General features: G+C 49.0%; 1 protein-coding gene across 1 annotated transcript in view; it reads left to right on the top strand.

Moving 5' to 3' along the window:
• LOC130296298 (uncharacterized) overlaps positions 1–23271 on the top strand; it is a 42081-nt gene extending 18810 nt beyond the window's left edge. The window contains exons 3-4 of the mRNA XM_056547690.1: positions 18688–19810; positions 22825–23271. Of these exons, the coding sequence (XP_056403665.1) occupies positions 18688–19810; positions 22825–22832 (1131 nt within the window). The 3' untranslated portion in view covers positions 22833–23271. The remainder of the gene's footprint in view (positions 1–18687; positions 19811–22824) is intronic.
• The last annotated feature ends 1857 nt before the right edge of the window (positions 23272–25128 follow it).

Raw genomic sequence — 25128 nt, 5'->3', positions numbered from 1 at the left:
CATTTTATTGGGGGTCTGGCTGTTTGTTTACATCTCCTTTGAAGTCAAAGGCTCTTTTGAAGCAGCAGGAAGTCATGCACTCTGGTCCCATCATATAATCAACCAGATAAGAGGGCCAGGAACAGAGATGCCCCCCTGGTGGGATCAGAGTGGAGGGGGGAATGGAGTCTCCCTCCAAAAGCCAGATATATAATATTTAACAATGCTAGACTCAGGGTGTTCAAGGCTGTGTCCAAAGCTGACAAGAGCTGGACTCTAACTGACAAGGAGGGCTATACCATCATGCTGTAAGAACTTCATCTATTGTTTTCTGAACTTACCTTGCTAAACTCTTTTATATATTTTTGTACCTGTATGTCATTTGTTTCTGTATTTTTATATAGTCAGCACTGTGATACCTTTTATCAGATTAAATGTTTAATTAATCAGCTCTGGTTTTTGATCTCTAAATATAGGAGCTCACCTTTCTGAAGGCAGCTCTGGTGGAAACACGTTTATCTAAGGGTTAATTTGGTGACTTGCTTGGACTAGTAGTGGATACCCAGAGATCTGGCGGCTTTAACCCTTGCACAATCACACTCTCTCTAGCGTCTTGGCTGGACCGATAGGGTGTGATCGTGACAACTGGTGGCAGCGTCGGGATATATTTAGAGATTTTTAGTGCTTGCTGGATTTGACCTGTAAGGAAATCTTAGCACTAAAAAGAAATTGCATACATCTTCTTGTGTGTAAATTCCAAAGACAGAGCTCAGTGCTGGTTTAAAAGACATACAAAAAGAGTGCAAGACAGTTCTGTCCTCCCCATCTCCTGTTTTACCTCCTCTGTCTCATCTCGGAAATATGGAGGCATATCGCAAGCAGTCCAAGCCTGCACTGGAGCTAGTGTGCCAAGAAAAGGACATCCCTACTGCAGGAAAGAACAAGGAACAACTTATTGCTGATCTTGTGGAGGATGATGCCCGTGCAGATGAGACAAAGTCCTACAGCTGGAACTGCCATCCAAGGACTGATATCTCCTGGGGAATACAACATTACTCCCCATCAGGACAGTACTCCCCATGAGGCCTTGGACTCTTATATGTGGACTGCCTTACAACACCTTGGGAATGTGGATGCCAATATGAAACTCCAACTTCTTCTCCAGTACCAAACTGCAGAGAGAGAGGCACGAGCTGCAAAAAGAGAGGCCCAGCGAAGGCATGAACTGGAGGTTCTGAGGCTGAGAGGGGATGCTTCATCTGCACTGAGTGATGTGCAGGATCAAGGAGACCACAAACCTCGCTTGGAACATTTCCCCATGTTGGAGAAAGATGGTGATTTGGATGTGTTCCTGAGGGGATTTGAAATGGTTTGCCGGCAGTTCCATCTACCTAAGGAACAGTGGGGACGATATCTAACCCCACGGCTGCGAGGGAAAGCTCTGGATGTTTTTGCTTCGCTTCCCTCTGAAAGTGACCAGGACAATGAGGCAATAAAATCTGCCCTGCTTTAAAGTTTTAATCTGACTCCAGAGGCTTATCGGAAAAAGTTTCGGACTTTGCAACACAGTGCCACAGAAAGCTGCACTCAACATGCAGGTCAGCTAAGAACTGCATTCAGGCAATGGACTGGGGGCCTACAAGTCACTACCTATGAGGCCCTGGAGGACTTGATGGTCCTGGATCAGTTTCTCCAAACACGGAGCTTTGAAGCCAGAGAGTGGATATTGGACCGCAAGCCCAAGACAGCAATGGAAGCAGCAGAACTTGGAGATGACTTTGCCAACAACCGGGCGCCAGCAGCAAAGCGTGGATCTGCACAAGCTGGAGAAAGTACCTGGAGGGGAGCCACACACCCACAGAGCACCACCAGCAGCACCAAGCCAGCCGGAAAATTCTTGCCATCATTCCCAAAAGCAACAGGAGCTACATTGGGTCAGGGGGACACCCGCCGATGTTACAGATGCAACAATATTGGGCACCTGAGTGCCACTTGCCCCAACAAAAAGAATTCTCCACCAGTAGCTGGAGGACACACAGCTGTTCTTCTGGTGACCGGAGCGGTGGAGAAAAGAGCGGATAACCTGCAGAGTGTAACTGTGGGTGACCGGGTGACAGTGGGTTTGCGAGATTCTGGATCCTCCTTTACCTTGGTGCGGCCTGAAGTGGTGGATACAGAGGACATCATCCCTGGAAGAACTACGGCTTTAAAAGGAATTGGAGGTGTGCGGCCTGCTGTGCCCATGGCCCGTGTGTACCTGTATTGGGATACAGGCAAAGGTTTGCGGGAGGTGGGGGTCTCTGAGGACATCCCTGTTAATGTTCTGCTGGGGAATGATTTGGGTCGGATGCTCTGTCATTATGCTCCAGAGGACACTACCTGCACACCGGATGGGCTAGGAGAGAGCTCTGTTCATTCTGAGGTACTGTGCGAGACTTTGGGAGACACTGCGAAATGTGGTAACTGGGAGGGAGTGCAGGGGATTGATAATTGTTTACCTGTGACTGAACCAGTAATGTTTTCCAAAAGTGGAATGGGGTGTATTGTGAAACGTGGTGACGGGGAGGGAGTGCAGGGGATTGATAATTGTTTACCTGTGACTGAACCAGTAATGTTTTCCAAAAGTGGAATGGGGTGTATTGTAAAATGTGGTGACAATGCATTGCCAATGCCAAAACCTAGTGGAGATGTGCTAGGGGGAGGGGTTGTGTGCCCTTGGTGACATTTAAGGATGAGGGACCAGCAGTGAGTGATATGTCCCAATCCTGTGAGCCTAAGGAGGAGGAGGGAAGGAGTGATAGCCCTGTGTATGATGCCTGTAACATTGTTATGTCTGGAACTGAGGGAGAGGAAGGTGGAGATGCTAGTTCACCTGGGGGGAAATGTGCTCCCTGATGCCCCAAGATGGGGGGAGGGAAATTAGCATTTCCGGGGAGCTCTGCGCAGTGACCCTTCCCTTGAAGGGCTGAGACAACGTGCTGAACATACAGGTGTTGACACAGATGGGCATCGGGTATATTGGGAATATGATATCTTGTACTGGGAGTCCCTTTTCAAAGGCATGCTAGGGGCCCAGGAGAGAGAGAGAGGCAATTAGTGGTTCCTAGGCAGTACAGGAAAGAGCTGCTGAGGTTGGCCCATGAGACCCCCCTGGCAGGACATTTGGGAGTGGCCTATGCGGTCATACAGAAGGAATGTCTAGCTGTGGTCTGGGCTTTGAAAAAATTACAGCCATACCTGTATGGCAGGGATTTTACTGTCATAACTGATCACAACCCTCTACATTGGTTGGACAGAGTGTCCGGTAACAATGGCACCTTGAAACAAATGCTAAAAACATTTGTAGAATAAGAGGGCAGAGACTGGGAAAAGTATTTACCCCATCTGTTATTTGCTTACAGGGAGGTACCCCAAGAATCTACAGGTTTCTCGCCCTTTGAATTATTATATGGTCACAAAGTGCGGGGACCCTGAGATTTAGTTAGGGAAGAGTGGGAAGGGGGGCTACATGCCCCTGAGACTTCTGTGGTGGAGTATGTTCTGAGATTCAGGGACAGGATGCAGGCACTGACTGGGCTGGTACATGACAACCTCACAGCAGCACAGACCAGGCAGAAGTACTGGTATGATCACAATGCAAGGGACCGGGTCTATGAAGTGGGACAGAAGGTAATGGTTCTGAACCCCCATCAGGCAGAATAAGTTGCAGGCTGCCTGGGAGGGTACCTTCCCCATTTTGCAGTGCCTAGAACCCACCACATATGTAGTTGCCCTTGATGAGAAAGATCAGAGGTAGAGACAGTACCACATTAATATGGCTTACTATGACCCTGAGAAGGTGGTACTCAGTGTATGTAGTGCACCAGAGGAAGGGTTGGGTAGTGATCCCCTACTGGACCTAGTGGAGAAAGCTAAGAGCCAGGGATCCATTCAGGATGTACAGATCAATCCACAGCTCTTAGCTGAAAAGAAAAGGCAGCTAAATGAGGAAATAGGCCCCTTCAGTGCTATCTTTGCCTGGGAATCCAGGGCCTGTGGTGTCAAGAAAAGAAATAGATGGTTAAGGGAGACAGATCTATCAGCCTGGAGAGGCAAGATCTCTCTGTCCCCATCTTAAGGGGGAGGTGTCAGGCCCAAGGCCTGATTATTAAAATCCTATATGTGTATTATAAATTATAACTGTGTGTGATGTATTATCCAAGACATGGGTAAGAGGTCATTCAGACGGTGTATCCTTTGGTGTATTGCATTTTATTGGGGGTTCTGGCTGTTTGTTTACATCTCCTTTGAAGTCAAAGACTCTTTTGAAGCAGCAGGAAGTCATGCACTCTGGTCCCATCATATAATCAACCAGATAAGAGGGCCAGGAACAGAGATGCCCCCCTGGTGGGATCAGAGTGGAGGGGGGAATGGAGTCTCCCTCCAAAAAGGCAGATATATAATATTTAACAATGCTAGACTCAGGGTGTTCAAGGCTGTGTCCAAAGCTGACAAGAGCTGGACTCTCACTGACAAGGAGGGCTATACCATCATGCTGTAAGAACTTCATCTATTGTTTTCTGAACTTGCCTTGCTAAACTCTTTTATATATCTTTGTAACTGTATGTCATTTGTTTCTGTGTTTTTATATAGTCAGCACTGTGATACCTTTTATCAGATTAAATGTTTAATTAATCAGCTCTGGTCTTTGATCTCTAAATATAGGAGCTCACCTTTCTGAAGGCAGCTCTGTTGGAAACACGTTTATCTAAGGGTTAATTTGGTGACTTGCTGGGACTAGTAGTGGATACCCAGAGGTCTGGCAGCTTTAACCCTTGCACCATCACCCTCTCTCTAATGTCTTGGCTGGACCGATAGGGTGTGATCGTGACACCCACTATAACCCTGATTACATGTAATAAAATGCTTAGCGTTTGCAAGAAGATCATGCTAAACCTGACACAAAGCTATGAAAATATACTCTGAAGAAGTCATGAAAGTCCATATGCTATAAACCAAGAAAAGCGTGCACCTCATATACGTACCGTATATACTCGAGTATAAGACGACCCGAGTATAAGCCGAGACCCCTAATTTCAACCCAAAATCCCAGGAAAAGTTATTGACTCGAGTATAAGCCTAGGGTGGAAAATACTTCATCCCCCCCTGTCATCATCCAGACCCGTCATTAACATCCTCATCATCATCACCGCCTGTCATCATCCAGACCCTCATCATCATCACCTGTCATCATCCCCTTGTCATCATCCAGACCCTCATCATCATCACCTGTCATCATCCCCTTGTCATCATCCCACACATCCCCCCTTCATCATCCCCTTGTCATCATCCCCACCCCTTCATCATCCCCTTGTCATCATCCCCACCCCCTTCATCATCCCCACCCCCTTCATCATCCCCTTGTAATCATCCCACACCCCCCCCTTCATCATCCCCTTGTCATCATCCCCACCCCCCTTCATCATCCCACACCCCCCCTTCATCATCCTCTTGTCATCATCCCACACCCCCCCTTCATCATCCTCTTCTCATCATCCGCCCTCAGTGGTCTTCAACCTGCGGACCTCCAGAGGTTTCAAAACTACAACTCCCAGCAAGCCCGGGCAGCCATCGGCTGTCCGGGCTTGCTGGGAGTTGTAGTTTTGAAACCTCCGGAGGTCCGCAGGTTGAAGACCACTGCGGCCTTCGACATCATCCAGCCCCCTCTCACCCCCCTTTAGTTCTGTACAGTACTCACCTCCGCTCGGCGCTGGTCCGGTGCTGCAGGGCTGTCCGGAGAGGAGGTGGTTCGGTGGGATAGTGGTTCCGGGCTGCTATCTTCACCGGGGGCGCCTCTTCTCCGCGCTTCCGGCCCGGAATAGAAGCGTTGCCTTGACAATGACGCAGAAGTACGTTGGCAATGAACGTACCTCTGCGTCGTTGTCAAGGCAACGTGACTATTCTGGGGCCGGGCCCGAAGCGCTTAGAAGAGGCCTCCCCGGTGAAGATAGCAGCCCGGAACCACTATCCCACCAGACGACCTCCTCACCGGACAGTCCTGCAGCATCGGACCAGCGCCGAGCGGAGGTGAGTACTGTACAGAACTAAAGGGGGGTGAGAGGGGGCTGGATGATGTCGAAGGTCGCAGTGGTCTTCAACCTGCGGACCTCCGGAGGTTTCAAAACTACAACTCCCAGCAAGCCCGGACAGCCGATGGCTGCCCGGGCTTGCTGGGAGTTGTAATTTTGAAACCTCTGGAGGTCCGCAGGTTGAAGACCACTGCGGGTGGAGAGTTTACTCGAGTATAAGCCGAGGGGGGTGTTTTCAGCACGAAAAATCGTGCTGAAAAACTCGGCTTATACTCGAGTATATACGGTATTACAAAACACTGGTACTGAAGCACCATGAATGCAAGCGTTGAACAAAAATTACCACCCACAAGCACTTACACAGCACCAAGAAAAATGAACAGCACGGCAAAGCAAAAACACAGAACAAATGCTGAGAAAGTATTGTAGCATGAAGCATATAATTGTAAACACTGCATAAATGCTATAACTGCACATACAGAATAAATGCAGAGAGTCTATGCAATAAACAAAAATTAATAAGTACTGAAAAGATATGAAGAAATTTATATATTGAAACTATAAATGTAAACCCAGACAAAAACGAAGTAAGCACAATGGGGGGCATTTACTAATCTTTTACCATGTAGTCTGGTTTTTACCCTGTTTTTTTCTACTTCATTTTTGACTATGTGCGACAAATTTACTAAATTGTTGCACGGCATTAATAAATTTGGCACACATAGGCAAAAGTGGGAAATTTACTTAATGTAGTAGAAAAAATAGTCTGTTCCTTTTTCCTGCTGTCTGAATAGGTTTGGCTGCTGGTTTCCTTCTGGATCTTTTGTTTTTGAGTTTTTTTTTAGCTTTTTCACCACATCTAAATAATTCAATAACTGCAGTGGTCCCTCAAGTTACAATATTAATTGGTTCCAGGAAAACCATTGTAAGTTGAAACCATTGTATGTTGAGACCATAACTCTATGGAAACGTGGTAATTGGTTCTAAAGGCACCAAAATGTCATCCAAAATAGGAAAAAGTGACAAAGAAAAATAAGTAGATAACTGATATAGATAAAGCAAATCCCTACATATAAAAGTAATAAAGATCTGCTGGGAGCTGTAAATCACTGTCTATGTCAGTGTTTCCCAAGCAGGGAGCCTCCAGCTGTTGCAAAACTATAACTCCCAGCATGCCTGGCCAGCCAAAGGCTGTCCGGGCATGCTGGGAGTTGTAGTTTTGCAAAAGATGGGGCCACCCTGCTTGGCAAACACTGGTCTATGTAGAGGACAGGAGCTTCTTCAGGGGTCCTGTACAGTACAGGCAATGTCCCAAACAAGTAATGGAGTCGCCCTCACCTGGTGTCCAAAAGAGCAGCTAACCCTGATACAGGTAAAGTGTACAGAACATGTAATACCAGACACCAGTCAGTGCATACACTTCAGTAATACAGGGGTTTTACCAGTGAATGCCCATTTTGATTGGTTGGTTCTTCCAGCCATTGACACGTTTTACAGATCTGGACTGTCTGTAGCATTGTATGTTGAGTCTGGTTTCAACTTACGATGGTCCAGAAAAGACCATTGTATGTTGAAACTATTGTATGTTGAGGCCATTGTAAGTTGAGGGATCACTGTAAATTGTAGTCATGGCTCAGAAGTGGTAAACGGCGTTTAGTGTGTGTGTGTGTGTGTGTGTTTATTACATTTTTTTAACACAGTTTTTTTCTCCCTAAATGTACTTACACTTTTTTTTTTTTTGGTTACTTCTTCTACAGATCTGTGTATCCTGTGGACTCCTTCGGATTCGGTGGACTACTTCGATGACCAGCGTTTTTCTTTGCTTGATGTTAATAAAATGGTTAACGAGGGCTTGTGGGGGAGTGTTTTTTGTAATAAATTTTTTTTAAAACCTGTTGTGTTTTATTTTTATTTTACTTTACTAGACAGGCTTAGTAGTGGAAGCTGTCTTATAGACTGAGTCCATTACTAAGCCGGGCTTAGCGTTAGCCACAAAAACAGCTAGCGCTAACCCCCAATTATTACCCCGGTACCCAACACCACAGGGGTGCCGGGAAGAGCCGGTACCAACAGGCCCGGAGCGTCAAAAATGGCGCTCCTGGGCCTAGGCGGTAACAGGCTGGCGTTATTTAGGTTGGGGAGGGCCAGTAACAATGGTCCTCGCCCACCCTGGTAATGTCAGGCTGTTACTGTTTGGTTGGTATTTGGTTGAGAATAAAAATAGGGGGACCCTATGCGTTTTTTTAATATATTTAATTATTTATTTAAAAAAAAAAAAACGCATAGGGTCCCCCCTATTTTCATTCTCAGCCAAATACCAACCAAACAGTAACAGCCTGACGTTCCCAGGGTGGGCGAGGACCATTGTTACTGGCCCTCCCCAGCCTAAATAACGCCAGCCTGTTACCGCCTAGGCCCAGGAGCGCCATTTTTGACGCTCCAGGCCTGTTGGTACCGGCTCTTCCCGGCACCCCTGTGGCGTTGGGTACCGGGGTAATAATAGGGGGTTAGCGCTAGCTATTTTTGTGGCTAGCGCTAAGCCCAGGTTAGTAATGGACTCTATAAGTAATGTCTATAAGACAGCTTCCACTACTAAGCCTGTCTAGTAAAGTAAGAAAAAAACACAACAGGTTTTAAAAAATTTTTATTACAAAAAACACTCCCCCACAAGCCCTCGTTAACCATTTTATTAAAATCAAACAAAGAAAAACGCTGGTCATCGAAGTAGTCCACCGAATCCAAAGGAGTCCACAGGATAAACGGATCTGAAATGAGAAGAAAACAAAAAAAATGGGTTAGTACATTTATTATCACCAGCTCACACATCTCCCGCCCCGCATGACTACAACTGCCAGCATGCCCTTACAGTAAGGACATGCTGGGAGTTGTAGTTGTGTGGTGCAGGAGATGTGTGGGCAAGTGACAAGCTTGTCCCCTGCCCCCAGCTGCAGGACTACAACTCCCAGCATGCCCTTACAGTAAGGTGGGGCGGAGGCCGGGCACAGTGTTTCCCAACCTGGGACTTGTAGTTTTGCAACATCTGGAGGCACCCTGGTTGGGAAACACTGTTTTAGGCCAGTGTTTCCCAACCAGGGTGCCTCCAGATGTTGCAAAACTACAAGCCCCAGCATGCCTGGACAGTCAAAGGCTGTCTAGGCATGCTGGGAGTTGTAGTTTTGCAACATCTGGAGGCAACCTGGCTGGGAAACACTGGCCTAAAACAGTGTTTCCCAACCAAGGTGCCTCCAGATGTTGCAAAACTACAAGCCCCAGCATGCCTGGACAGTCAAAGGCTGTCTAGGCATGCTGGGAGTTGTAGTTTTGCAACATCTGGAGGCAACCTGGCTGGGAAACACTGGCCTAAAACAGTGTTTCCCAACCAGGGTGCCTCCAGATGTTGCAAAACTACAAGTCCCAGCATGCCTGGACAGTCAAAGGCTGTCTAGGCATACTGGGAGTTGTAGTTTTGCAACATCTGGAGGCAACCTGGCTGGGAAACACTGGCCTAAAACAGTGTTTCCCAACCAGGGTGCCTCCAGATGTTGCAAAACTACAAGTCCCAGCATGCCTGGACAGTCAAAGGCTGTCTAGGCATGCTGGGAGTTGTAGTTTTGCAACATCTGGAGGCAACCTGGCTGGGAAACACTGGCCTAAAACAGTGTTTCCCAACCAGGGTGCCTCCAGATGTTGCAAAACTACAAGCCCCAGCATGCCTGGACAGTCAAAGGCTGTCCAGGCATGCTGGGAGTTGTAGTTTTGCAACATCTGGAGGCAACCTGGCTGGGAAACACTGGCCTAAAACAGTGTTTCCCAACCAGGGTGCCTCCAGATGTTGCAAAACTACAAGCCCCAGCATGCCTGGACAGTCAAAGGCTGTCCAGGCATGCTGGGAGTTGTAGTCTTGCAACATCTGGAGGCACCCTGGTTGGGAAACACTGGCCTAAAACAGTGTTTCCCAACCAGGGTGACTGTTTTAGGCCAGTGTTTCCCAACTGTTTTAGGCCAGTGTTTCCCAACCAGGGTGCCTCCAGCTGTTGCTAAACTACAACTCCCAGCATGCCTGGACAGCCAAAGGCTGTCCAGGCATGCTGGGAGTTGTAGTCTTGCAACAACTGGAGGCACCCTGGTTGGGAAGCCTGCGCAACTTACCGGCTTCCGTAGGATCCAGCGCTGCACGACACTGCCGCGCGACACTGCCGCGCGACGATCTCCGACAGCGATCGTCGCTGGAGCCTCGGAAGGGTAAGTGAACTTCTTCGCCGGTCCCCTTCAGCTGTTTAGTTTTGCAACAGCTGGAGGACTACAGTTTACAGACCACAAACCAGTGGTCTGCAAACTGTGGCCCTCCAGCTGTTGCAAAACTACAACTCCCAGCATGCCTGGACAGCCAATGGCTGTCCAGGCATGCTGGGAGTTGTAGTCTTGCAACATCTGGAGGCACCCTGGTTGGGAAACACTGTTTTAGGCCAGTGTTTCCCAACAAGGGTGCCTCCAGCTGTTGCAAAACTACAACTCCCAGCATGCCCGGACAGCCAAAGGGTGTCCAGGCATGCTGGGAGTTGTAGTCTTGCAACATCTGGAGGCACCCTGGTTGGGAAACACTGTTTTAGGCCAGTGTTTCCCAACAAGGGTGCCTCCAGCTGTTGCAAAACTACAACTCCCAGCATGCCCGGACAGCCAAAGGGTGTCCAGGCATGCTGGGAGTTGTAGTCTTGCAACATTTGGAGGCACCCTGGTTGGGAAGCTTGCGCAACTTACCGGCTTCCGTAGGATCCAGCGCTGCACGACACTGCCGCGCGACACTGCCGCGCGACAGTGCCGCGCGACGATCTCCGACAGTGATCGTCGCTGGAGCCTCGGAAGGGTAAGTGAACTTCTTCGCCGGTCCCCTTCAGCTGTTTAGTTTTGCAACAGCTGGAGGACTACAGTTTACAGACCACACACCAGTGGTCTGCAAACTGTGGCCCTCCAGCTGTTGCAAAACTACAACACCCAGCATGCCCTGACAGCCAAAGCCTATGGCTCTCAGGGCAGGAGCCCGGGCTGACATTACAGTGCAGCCGCCCGGGCTCCTCATATGGCCTCCCCGCTACCCCCCTTGTCTCCCGCCCGGGCTCCTCATACGGCCTCCCCGCTACCCCCCTTGTCTCCTGCCCGGGCTCCTCACACGGCCTCCCCGCTACCCCCCCCCCCCTCCTCCCCTTGTCTCCCGCCCGCGCCGCTCAGCTCCCGCTGCTACAAGACTACAACTCCCAGCGTGTCCTCACTGTAAGGCCATGCTGGGACTTGTAGTCTTGCAACAGCAGACAGATGGGAGTTGTGTGGCGCTGGCAGGTGAGAGGGGGGGATGTAAATCACTGCAGTGTCCCGGTAGCGCAGTGAGGGTAGCGGGGAGAAAGTATGTCGGAGCCCGGGCGGCAGCAGCTTTTCCTGCTCCATGTTGGAGCTGGAGTAAATTTAGTCAATTTTTATGGCCGTTGCGACAGTTTATTGCGCAACTGCGACTGTCTCAGTTAATAAATTCCTGACCACTGCAAGTAAAAACTGAAAACTTGCATAAATTAAGCGGGAATTTTTTTTTTTTACTTTCTAGCTCTTGCTAGGGAAAGTCGCACAATTTATAGGGTAGGCGCAATTGCGACAATTTTGCGCCAAAAATAGTCCGAAAAAAATGACTAAACCCCTTAGTAAATGCCCCCCAATATGATATGAAAATGCCTGCACAGTGCAAAAGCTATAAATGTATACAGGGAATAAATGCTATGAAAACTTGTACACAGTATAATGCTCTAAACCTATATACATTACAAATACTATGACCGCATACCCACTAAGAGCTATGAACATAGTCCATTATAAATGTAATGAGCGAGCATACTTTAAAAAATCTGAACATAAAGAACAAAAAACATAAAGGGAACACTAAGATAACACATCCTAGACCTGAATGAATGAACTAATCGTATGAAATACTTTCGTTTTTACATAGCTGAATGTGCTGACAACAAAATCACACAAAAATTATCAATGGAAATCAAATTTATAAACCCATGGAGGTCTGGATATGGAGTCACACTCAAAATCAAAGTGGAAAACCACACAACAGGCTGATCCAACTTTGATGTAATGTCCTTAAAACAAGTCAAAATGAGGCTCAGTAGTGTGTGTGGCCTCCACGTGCCCGTATGACCTCCCTACAACACCTGGGCATGCTCCTGATGAGGTGGAGGATGGTCTCCTGAGGGAAGTCCTCCCAGACCTGGACTAAAGCATCCTCCAACTCCTGGACAGTCTGTGGTGCAATGTGGCGTTGGTGGATGGAGCGAGACATGATGTCCCAGATGTGCTCAATCGGATTCAGGTCTGGGGAATGGGCGGGCCAGTCCATAGCATTAATGCCTTCCTCTTGCAGGAACTGCTGACACACTCCAGCCACATGAGGTCTAGCATTGTCTTGCATTAGGAGGAACCCAGGGCCAACCCCACCAGCATATGGTCTCACAAGGATCTCATCTCAGTACCTAATGGAAGTCAGGCTACCTCTGGCAAGCACATGGAGGCCCCCAAAGAAATGCCACCCACACCATTACTGACCCACTGCCAAACTGGTCATGCTGGAGGATGTTGCAGGCAGCAGAATGTTCTCCATGGTGCCTCCAGACTCACATGTGCTCAGTGTGAACCTGCTTTCATCTGTGAAGAGCACAGGGCGCCAGTGGCCAATTTGCCAATCTTGGTGTTCTCTGGCAAATGCCAAATGTCCCCCACCTGTGGACGTCGGGCCCTCATACCCCCCTCATGGAGTCTGTTTCTGACCGTTTGAGTGGACACATGCACATTTTTGGCCTGCTGGAGGTCATTTTGCAGGGCTCTGGCAGTGCTCCTCCTGCTCCTCCTTGCACAACGGCATAGGTAGCGGTCCTGCTGCTGGGCTGTTGCCCTCCTACGGCCTCCCTGCACGTATCCTGATGTACTGGCCTGTCTCCTGGTAGCGCCTCCATGCTCTAGACATTACACTGACAGACTCAGCAAACCTTCTTGCCACAGCTTGATGATTGATGTGCCATCCTGGATGAGCTGCCCTACCTGAGCCACTTGTGTGGGTTGTAGACTCTGTTTCCTCCTACCACTAGAGTGAAAGCACCGCCAACATTCAAAAGTGACCAAAACATCAGCCAGGAAGCATAGGAACTGAGAAGTGGTCTGTGGTCACCACCTGAAAAACAACTCCTTTATTGGAGGTGTCTTGCTAATTGCCTATCATTTCCACCTGTTGTCTGTTCCATTTGCACAACAGTATGTGAAATTGATTGTCAATCAGTGTTGCTTCCTGAGTGGACAGTGTGATTTCACAGAAGTGTGAGTGACTTGGAGTTACATTGTGTTGTTAAAGTGTTCCCTTTATTTTTTTGAGCAGAGTAAATCCTGTGCACGTGAAAACGCATGTATGCTATAAACACTGAGTAATGTATTGATGGAAAGAATGCCTTTTCCCTATACTGCTAGAGATAATGGGGGGAGATATATCAAAACCTGTCCAGAGGAAAAGTTGCTGAGTTGCCCATAGCAACCAATCTGTTCGCTTCTTTCATTTTTGAAGAGGCCTCTGAGAAGTGAAAGAAGTGATCTGATTGGTTGCTATGGTTTCCTTTGGACAGGTTTTGATAAATCTCCCCCAATGACTTAATAAACAATGAGTAAAGAAGAAAAATATACAGCTAAACACATGTTAAAGGGGTACTCCGGCCCTGAGACATCTTATCCCCTATCTGCCGCTGGGGACCCCCGCAATCTTGTATTCGGCACCATCTTGAGGTGTGTATATAGCCCCATCTTGAGGTGTGGGGGCGTCAGACCCCACACCCCTCGCATAAATACAGCCTTAACAGGCTTAATACTTGCCCATAAGTTTTGACCAATAGGTTTGCTCAGAGTTGTAGATTGACAGGCCATAATTTACATTGTACTCATAATCTCATAATGTATGGTTCCACCATTGACTTCCTGATAACTGTATAATCGCAGCATGGACAGCTATGAATGGGTTAAGCATTGTATTTACTCTGGTTCCACCCTTTGCAATCAGACTCTCCAGGTTTATTTATGAATGCATTCAACTGCGTGTGTGGCAGAGCGCTGTGTCCTGCAGTCCGGGCGCCGTCCTCTCTTAGTATTGCAGTGCAGTCCTCCACCACAGACATGACTGTTGCCAATTACATCCATGTGGAGAGATGTGGGCCTTACGCAGCTTCCAAAAGGATATATTACACAGAACTTTTTCACATTACTGCTTCTATCTCTATTGCTTTTCAAGTCCAACCGCATTGTTCTTCCTACGTGACCCCTGTGCATCTAAAATGAAATATTCTATTTCCCAAATCCTGCTTCTGCTGGTAACAGAGAAGGATTTAAATGAATGATGCCCAGGGTTTAAGTGGTCTTCTAGAGCAGTGTTCCCCAACCCCCGGGCCGCGGACCGGTAGCGGTCCGTGGATCAAACGGTACCGGGCCGCCCGAGGAACTTTAAATAATTTCACTGTGGCGTCTGAGCCCGCCCATTGTGTGACAATAGTGAATGAAATGAAATGAAAATCGCTATTGTTACACTGATCCTCCTCCTGGCCAATCGATACCATGTCCGATACCTGCAGTGCGGCTGTCCTGTTCTCCCGATCGCATCATTGCGTCCTATGGAGGAGCATGTGACACACACGTCACTCCTCCTCCCCTGCGCCCAGTGTCGGAAGAAGCAGAGTGACGTTTATGTCACATGCTCCTCCATAGGACGCCATGATGAGGACAGGAGAACGGGGCAGTGGAGCGGCAGCACCCGAGGACAACCGCAGGTGGTGAGCTGTTTACGAGAGGAGGGGGGGGGGTCTGCTGTCTATAAACTGTGGACCTCCAGATGCTGGAAAACTACAACTCCCAGCATGCTGGGAGTTGTAGTTTTGCAACAGCTGGATGTCCACAGTTTGGAGACCACTGATCTAGCAGCAGAGTGAGTGCTGTCTATAAGGGGGGCCCTGCTGTCTATATAAGTGGAGGGGGGGGGGGCTGCTGTCTATATAAGTGGGGGGGGGGAGGACCTGCTGTCTATATAAGGGGGGCCTTCTGCCTTTATAAGAGGGGGGCTGCTGTCTATAAGAGGGGGGCCTGCTGTCTATAAGGGGGGGCCTGCTGTCTATAAGAGGGGGGCCTGCTGTCTATAAGGGGGCCCTGCTGTCTATAAGGGGGGTCTGCTGTCTATAAGAGGGGGGCCTGCTGTCTATAAGAAGGGGGCCTGCTGTCTATATAAGGGGAGGGGGGCTGCTGTCTATATAAATACAATTAAATTAAAATCATTAAATCAAAACAAGCGGGCCACGGAAAAATGATCAAACGTTTACCGGTCCGCGGCAATAAAAAGGTTGGGGAGCACTGTTCTAGAGGATCCTCTGGTAGGCCCTTGCTCTGATACAATAATGGATCCCAAAGGTCCAGGTAAAGACTCCTATATTTGGAGCTGACTTTGTTGGCAATTATTTTTCGCTACTATCTGTTTGACCATAATGACTATGTGCCCTGGGTGTAATGAATGCTACATATACAATATGATCAGGCCTGGACTAGCTATTGGGGGCACAGCTTGTTTGCTAGAGGGGTTCTTGCGCTTTAGGTTGGTGTCCCGGCCCCAAGTGCAATCATCCAGGGCAGAAACACTGCCTCTTGAAGACCAGCACATTTAGTAACAGATATGCTTCGCACAGGCATGGCCGTGACATGACAGACATGTCCCTGACCTGGCTGCTCCACACCGAGCAGGAGCAGAACTTGCAGAAGAACTACCGATACCCACCGTTACCACTAACTCTGTAGCCTGCTGTGCCTCAAGGTGCTGCACCTCGCTGCCTATGTGCTGTGGACATAGGGGGTCAAGGAAGGGAGTCTGAAGGAGGGGGAGAACAGAGAGATTGGGGGGCGGGACATAGTGGTCTGGAGGAGGGACTGGACAGAGGAGTCTGGGGTATGACAGAGAAGTCTGGAGGAGGGGACAGAGGGGTATGGGGAGGGTGAAGAGAGCTCTAGAGGAGGAGACAGAGGGGTGTGGAAGAGGAGACAGAGGGCAGAGGGGTCTGGCTGAGAATAGAGGAGTCTGGAGACAAAGGGGTCTGGGGAGGAGAGAAAGGTTTGGAGGAGGAGGACAGAGGGGTATGGAGGTGGAGCACAGGAGCCTGGAGGAGAGCACAGAAAGGTCTGGAGGAGGCGGGCAGAGGGGTCTGGAGAAGGAGGACAGAGGGGACTGTAGGAGGACTTAGGGTCTGGGGTGGCATAGGGGTCTTGAGGAGGACAGGTGGGTCTGGAAGAGGACTTAGGGGTCTTGGGGAGCATAGGAATCTGGAGGAGGACAGAGGGGTCTGGGTGGCATTGTGGTCTGGAGGACAGTACAGGGGTAGCTTTCAGCTGAACTTCAGGAGCACAGTATGTGACAGACTTATATTCTGGGGCACAGTGTCTGGCAGAGTTATGTTTAGATGGAACATTGTGTGCCAGTATTATATTCAGCCCAGTGTCTGGCAGGGTTATGTGGTGGCCCAGTACAGGAGTTGCACCCCTGTACCCTTGCTCCCCTGTCAGGCAGACTCCATTCAGTGACCTCTGGGCCCCTCTTTTGTCTGTATCCCCTAAATAGTTAACTACCACCTGTGTTATCTAATGTAATGTATAAAACTTGTCATATGTAAAAATATCCAAAGTCACCCATTCACACCTGGGTGAGTGTAATGCGTTTCTCATGAGGGCTCACAACTCACTTTAAGTCATATGGAGTAAAAATTAAACGCCACACACAATTTTCTTGCTTTTCTCAGTTGCTTTTTAGTGAATATTTTGCATAAATTCACAGTTTCTTTGGCAAGTATTGCAAAAAATAGAAAATACATCAAAATAAATCACCCAAGGTACACCTTCTGCGGACACACTAAACACTCTTCAAGCTGTAGAAATGTTCAGCCTATATCCAGGCTCCCTTTAGCTGGACATCATTCCTTTCACGAAGGGGAAGAAAGTGGAGCTGGCGTCGACACTTACGACGTTTCAGAGACCATGCCTCCTTTTCCAAGTATGCCTAACGTGCTCCCCTCACCACATTAAATAGATATGCTAGTCTCACGAGAACTCATTTCTAAAAACGAGAATAACAAAATTAAAATACTACAATAATACAGACAAAATTCTGATTTTATCACAGACAGGAGGCTCGTATCAGATGCATATTCCTTCTTTATTTTGCCCAATAGCAGAAAGAAATGCAAGTGTTAACAACATAAAAAGAAAAAATGCTGGTAACTAGGTACCTAGCAACCATAGTGACTCCCCTTTCTCTCCTCCACCAATGACCACACACAGGGAGTCCTATATAAACTGGCTGCAGCTCCTCCTCCTCCTCTTTCTTTCTGCTCAGTAGCAGTGTGCATATCAGATAAGTACTCTAATTGTGGTTAATTCCTGTCTCTCTAGATATCTAGGGACCGCTTCTTGCGGTCTTCCATACATCTTAGCCTCTACACCTATTGAGTTTTCATAGGATTTTACACATACCTGCTTCCACAATTTTTCATATTTCTATATACCTATCTTTCATCCTATTTTATCCTGCCTGGTGTCGATACTGTAGACACCGGGCCCCCTCTTTGTGTTCTCTACTTGTATTACCTTCGGTTTGGCATTACTTTCCGTTGGGCCCGCCGCCATTTCCCCAGGTCGGCACTTCTTGTTCGCCGCTGTTCTCGCGAGATCCGGAGCGCGCGTCTCGCTCGCTCTGGTGGGGGCGTGTCGCTGACGCGCGGCTCTCGCGGGGACAGGGGAGTAGAGGGGGTGGGGACGACTCCCTCTCTGGCTGCAACGCAGAACGGGTTTGATTACCCGCTCGGCTGCAGTAGCAACAGCGGTCTCGCGGCTCTCCGGGTCGTGTGCTTCTCGGAAGCGCACGTCTCGCTGAGGGCGCGGACGTATGCGCCAAATCGTGCACCTTACTACTTGTAACTACTGGCCCTAGTTCCCTTTTATCCCCTCTGCTTCCGCACCGCTTACCGTGGGCGGAGCTTCCCTTACAATACCTGTGCAATAGACAGGATTGTATTCATATAGTATACAGTTCAGACCTATGTGTATATATATATATATATATATATATATATATGTAGAGTTATATAGCTATATATATATATTTATGTATATATACTGTTAATACAATACATTACTATAATTCAAGTACACCAATTAACAGATCCTGTTGCCCCCCTTTTGTCTTCACAGCCCCGTGTTCTCCGTTATACTACAAGTTCACTGTCGCTATGTCTGTGCATAATGTGCCTATTCCTCTGGATGGTGCACCACCCCCCACTTTAGAGGCTACAACAACTCACCAAATCAATGCACTCAGCCATTGCGTCTGCTATGTCAGCAGTCAACGCTAATATATCCCGCTCTGTCTCCCTGGCGCTGGCTGCGCCTCGCCAAGAGGAGGCGACGGCGATTTCAGTCCCGCCCTCTGTGCCCCATGCTTCGACTCAGGCGCCCAGCCTTTTAAGACCCGGTAAGTCTAGCCGAAAGAGACGACATTGTATAGACGTAATTACCCGTCCCGTTGAATTGTCAGCTGAGGGAGACGGTAGTAGACACTCTAAGACCTCAGTACCGCCTGAGGAAAATCATGTTGCGGATGTCAGACCCCCCAGCCCACGGGGATTACATCAATGGTCGGGCTTCTCGTGTTTCCAAGCGAGTTAAACCTAACTCTTTCGTAGAGTTGTCAGATGACGAATCTAACATGACGTCAGATCATCAGGGCACGGATTGGAGTGAGGATGACGAGAGCCTAGAGGAGGAGGCGGGACCTGCCTCTGCCCCTGCTCCCCAGGCAGAATCCTCCGGAACCCCGGTGGACTCATTGGGTGTTCCCTTTTTTAATCCAGATGACATTACTCATCCTAGATCCGGGGAGTGGACGCCTTCTCCCCAAGTGTCTAAGTACATTGAAACTTGGCTACGCAGATCGCTGGATCGCGCGAACCGCAGCAAATTGAGGGCGGAATGCCCGAGGCCATCTATTGGCAGTAGTGTTGCGAAGACTTCCGATCTGGACCCCATCCTGGTCAGATATCTCCTCAAATCGGGGAAGAACCCCAAGAAGGGAATTGATAAGTCCTTCAAGGGGGTGCAAGACAAACTCCTGGACATTCTGGGTCCATTGACAAAAATCTTGGACATGTCCGAACAGGCGGTGGCTTCTGGCGCCCCTGTAGATGCAGAGACCCTAAGGGGGTGGGCGTTGCGGGCGATCTGTCTGCTCGGCAACGCCAACACGGCCATGTCGGCGGAACGCCGCAGGTCTATCTTGATGCGCTTGGACCCTCAGTTGACCCATTTGGCCTCTGACGAGCCGGGTCCGAGTGCAGAAGGACTGCTCTTTGGCGACTCCTTCATTAAAAACATTAATAAATTTGTCGGGCTGTTCTCCAGCCTCGACAAGGCCCAGTCCTCTCTTAAAAAGTCTTCTCAGGGGAAGGTTTTCAACAGGGCTGGAAGGGGTAGGGGTCGCCCTTCCAGCCGTGGTTCGTATTACCGACCCTACCATAGAGGAACTGTCCACTTCACGCCAGACAGACAGCACTATACACCCGCCCCACCTGTGCAACCGGTTACCCCGTTCTTCCCGACCAGAGGTCGTCCATGGAGGGCTCGAGGTTCCACGCGTGGTTTTCCCAGAACCAGAGGCACAGGTGAGACTTTCTACCCCGCTACTACCGGATATACCGGTAGGGGGCCGTCTGATGTATTTTTCCCACGCTTGGTCCCGGATCACTTCAGACCCGTGGGTGCTACAGGTGGTGTCGGGTTACTGCATAGAATTCACATGCAATCCTGTACAGACCCATTGGCCAAGGGCCATTCAATTTACGGACGTGGACAGGGATCTGATCCGTGCGGAACTGATGGAGCTAAACCAAAAGCGTGCCATCAGGGAGGTGCCTTGGAACATCCCGGGTTTTGTCAGCAACGTCTTCTTGGTCAAAAAGAAAGACGGCGGACACCGACCCGTGATAAACCTGCGCTATCTCAACGAATGCGTTGTTTACCGCCATTTCAAAATGGAGGGTATACACCTTCTCAGAGATCTGCTGCAACCGGGCGACTGGCTGGCAAAGGTAGATCTGAAGGATGCGTACCTTACTGTGCCAATCCATCCCTCGTGCAGTCGGTACCTGCAGTTTTGTTGGGAAGGTCGCAAGTGGGAGTTCACATGCCTCCCGTTCGGCCTCTCCTCGGCTCCGTGGTGTTTCACCAAACTGCTGAGACCGGCCATGGCGGTGCTCCGAAGTCGAGGTGTTTGGTTAATCGTCTACCTCGACGACATTTTGATCATGGCTCCTACATGCGTGCTGGCCAGGCGGCATGTCCAGTGGAGGATTTCGCTCCTTATGGAATTAGGTTTTTTGATCAACAGGAAGAAGTCGGTGTTGTCACCGGCAAGGAGCATGGAGTTTTTGGGCTTTCTGGTGGATACTCAGTCCGCCACTCTGAGTCTTCCGGTCAAGAAGTTGACCACGATACGCAAGGAGATTCGGAGTATCCTCCGCAGGACGATAGTGTCCTTGAAAGCTATCGCACGGATTGTCGGATTACTGTCGGCATCCGTCCAGGCGATATTTCCGGCGCCTTTGCACTACCGGGCCCTGCAACGTCTAAAAATCAGACATTTGCAGGGGGGCCTGTCTTACTCGGACGAGGTTCCGATATCTCTGGAAGCCAGGGAGGAACTCCTCTGGTGGCTTCAGCATGTCCAGGATTGGAATGGGAAGACCATTTTCAATTCCAAGCCGGACCTAGTGATGGAGTCGGACGCCAGTCTTTCCGGCTGGGGCGCTCGTTGCGGGACTTCCTCCACGGGAGGCAAATGGTCAAGGACGGAAACGCAATTGCATATCAATTGCTTGGAACTCCTAGCGGGATCGTTCGCGCTCCGGAGTTTTGCAACCCACAGGTCCGATTGTTGCATTCTACTACGTATGGACAACGTAGCGGCGGTGCAGTATATCAATCGGCTGGGCGGAACGAAGTCGAAAATCCTCGCGGATTTGGCGACGGAGTTCTGGGACTTCTGTCTTCAACGGAACATTGTGTTGAAAGCGGAGTACCTACCAGGGATTTCCAACTCCATTGCGGATTGGAATTCCAGATACCTCAGGGATTCCAGCGACTGGACGCTGGATCCGGCGGTATTCCAGTCAATACAGTCGTTGTGGGGGCCGTTGGCCGTAGATTTGTTTGCCTCTCGGCTCAATCGCCAATTGGAGGTGTTTTTCAGTTGGTGTCCGGACCCAGAAGCCGCAGCTACGGACGCGTTTCTTCAGCATTGGCCTCAAGGCATACTTTATGCCTTTCCGCCTTTTGCGATGATCCCAAGAGTACTGTGGCAGACGGAGAATCAGAAGGCGACTTTGGTGTTGATCACCCCTTGGTGGCCGACCCAATCGTGGTTTCCACAGATTCTGGGTCTGGCCATGGACGTGCCGAGACTATGTCCGAGTCTTCCTTCGTTGTTGAGGGGCCCGAAAGGAGAGTCACACCCTTTGATTCTTCTCGATCAGTTACCACTGTTAGCGTGGCTGATTTCGGGTCATCGTCACTTGGGGGACGTATTTCGCAGACGGCTAGCAACCTCATTAACGAGGCATGGGCGCCGGGTACCAGATCGGCTTATCGATCTGCCTGGGGACTTTGGCTACGTTGGTGCACACGACGGGATTTGGATCCCGTTCGCGCCCCTCTAGCTGAAGTCATAAACTTTTTATCGGATTCGTTCGAAACGGGTAAGGCCTATCGCACAATCAATGTGTACAGGTCGGCCATTTCTGCGCACCATTCCTTGGTGGATGGCTTGCTGATCGGACAACATCCCGTGATTTGTCGCCTCATGAGGGGGATTCGGTTCAGGAGACCGCCTTCCTCTCGTTATCAGACTACTTGGGACGTTTCTCTCGTTTTACGGATGTTCGAGGAGTGGGACGACAATGATGAGCTATCATTGAAACACCTCTCCTTCAAGTTGACCATGTTGCTGTGTTTAGTTTCGATAAAACGTATATCCGATGTGCGCGCCTTGGACGTGTCTCGGAGACAATTTGTCCCGGATGGAGTTAGGTTTTCTGTCTGCCGTCGGACGAAGACCAATCTGCGTTCGGTTTTTTATCCGTGTTTTCCGTCTCATCCAAGATTGTGTGTGGTGCGTTGCCTCCGATCTTATGAGAATCGGACCGTACCGTTTCGTACAGGGCGCGATTCGCAACTTTTGATTTCGTTTTGTTCGCCGCACTTGCCTGTTTCATCCCCTAAGTTAGCACGTTGGGTGAAACAGACGATGACGTTGGCGGGGATCGATGTGTCCGTTTTTCTCGCCCACTCCACTAGGGGTGCTATTGGGACCAAGACTTTTCAATCTGGAGGTTCGCTTATTGAAATTCTGAAGGCGGCCGATTGGTCGTCTGAAGATGTCTTTAGGACGTTCTACTTTAGGCCTACTCAGCATGTGTCAATGTCAGTGTTGTGATTGTATTATTAAGTTGTTTTATTAATGCTTTGAACATGCATCTGATACGAGCCTCCTGTCTGTGATAAAATTGAAGATTTTCCTAGTATTATGACGGAAAATTTAGATTTTATAAAGACAGGAGGCGAGTATCATCCCTCCCATTGTACCCTACCCTACTCCATGGTATTCTTCTCTCTTTTTCAGGCTATTGAAGATTTTATCTTGCATGTCGATTTTACAGTTGGAGTTACTCGTTAGTAACATTGCTTCCAATCGAACCTGCGGTGTCCCGACGGACTCACTTCGTTGATGTTGATTGAAGTTCCGGTGGATAGTTTGGAGATCCACGCTGTTAGTTCGGTTCCTGGTTTGGGGAATCTTCAAGTGTCCGAGAAGTGGTGATCTGTTCCAGTAAGAGGCTGCCTGACATAAAGAAAGAGGAGGAGGAGGAGCTTCAGCCAGTTTATATAGGACTCCCTGTGTGTGGTCATTGGTGGAGGAGAGAAAGGGGAGTCACTATGGTTGCTAGGTACCTAGTTACCAGCATTTTTTCTTTTTATGTTGTTAACACTTGCATTTCTTTCTGCTATTGGGCAAAATAAAGAAGGAATATGCATCTGATACTCGCCTCCTGTCTTTATAAAATCTAAATTTTCCGTCATAATACTAGGAAAATCTTCAATTATTCATATGTAGGACTAGGATCCCAAGAGAACAGTTAAGACAGAGAAAAAAACAGGATAGGAGAAAAAAGAATGATGAGCTTGTGTACTTAGGTACATATGATAAACATGCGCAATTAATTAAAAATACGATAAAGAAATATTGGGGTCAACTTAGAGCTGACTCATAGTTCGGCAAGGTGTTTGGCAAAACTTCCCGGTTCACCTAAAAGAAAGGGAAATCACTGGCGAATAGTTTAGTGAGGGCGGACATCAGAAAAAAGAAAAAATCTAATCTTTTTTACAGTCTAGAAACAAAGGTACCTTTGCATGTCCGTCATGTCCAAACTGTTCCAGTATCATTAAAAGTGACCACATAGTACATCCTCTATATGGAACTAAGTTCCCTATTAGGGGTTGGTTCAGTTGTGAAACAAAGCAAGTTGTATACTTTCTTAAATGCTCTTGTGGCAGAATCAATGTCGGCCAAACAATGCGAAGTGTTAAATTCAGGATTGCCGAACATCGTTGTGTAATCCGGAATGCACTTGCCAAAATGCTTACAGATGAGACCAATAAGTTTGGTGAAACGGGAGTGGCCAGGCACTTTGTCAAACAGAAGCATAGAGTAAGCGAATTGCGGTGGATGGTAGTAGAAAAGGTTCAAGGGGTTACAGAAGATGAAGAAAGGAAAAGACTGTTAAAACGTGAAGTATATTGGTTCGAGACGCTTAATTCATTAAACCCAAATGGGTTAAATGAATCTTGTAACTTTGGAGTTTACCTGTGTCATCTTTTATGCTGTTCCTAGTCCTATATATGTATACCGTATATACTCGAGTATAAGCCGACCCACATAGAAACCGAGGCCCCTAATTTCCCCCCAAAAACCCAGGAAAAGTTATTGACTCGACTATAAGCCTAGGGTGGGAAATACATCATCCCCTCTGTCATCATCCAGACTCCCGTCATTAACATCCTCATCATCATCACCCTGTCATCATCCCCCCTTCATCATCATCACCTGTCATCATCCCCCCTCTTCATCATTACCCTGTCATCATCCCTCCCTTCATCATTACCCTGTCATCATCCCCCCTTCATCATCCCCCCTTCATCATTACCCTGTCATCATCCCCCCTTCATCATCCCCCCTTCATCATTACCCTGTAATCATCCTCCCTTCATCATTACCCTGTCATCACCCCCCCCTTCATCATCCCCCCCTTCATCATTACCCTGTCATCATCCCACACCACCCCCTTCATCATCACCGCTTGTCAATGTCTGATTTAACAGTGGTCTTCAACCTGCGGCCCTCCAGATGTTCCAAAACTACAACTCCCAGCATGCCCTGACAGCCATCGGCTGTCCGGGCATCCTGGGAGTTGTAGTTTTGAAACATCTGGAGGTCCACAGGTTGAAGACCACTGCCCGGGCCTTCGTCATCATCCAGCCCCCCCCCTCCCCCCTTTAGTTTTGTACTCACCTCCGCTCGGCGGGACGTTCTGGTGAGCTGGTCCGGGCCATCTGTGCTGCAGGACCGTCCGGTGGGGAGGGATAGTTGTTCCGGGCTGTCCATCTTCACCAGGTAGGCCTCTTCTCCGCGCCCGGCCCCGGACTAATGACGTTGCCTTGACGACGACGCACAGGGACGTTGCCTACCCGGTGAAGATGGACAGCCCGGAACGACTATCCCTCCCCACTGGACCGTCCTGCAGCACAGATGGCCCGGACCAGCTCACCCGAACGTCCCGCCGAGCGGAGGTGAGTACAAAACTAAAGGGGGGAGGGGGGCTGGATGATGATGAAGGCCCGGGCAGTGGTCTTCAACCTGCGGACCTCC

The sequence above is a fragment of the Hyla sarda genome, chromosome 12 (genome assembly GCF_029499605.1).
Source record: "Hyla sarda isolate aHylSar1 chromosome 12, aHylSar1.hap1, whole genome shotgun sequence".
Classification (NCBI taxonomy): Eukaryota; Metazoa; Chordata; class Amphibia; order Anura; family Hylidae; genus Hyla; species Hyla sarda.
This window is presented reverse-complemented; position numbering and strand designations above follow the sequence as displayed.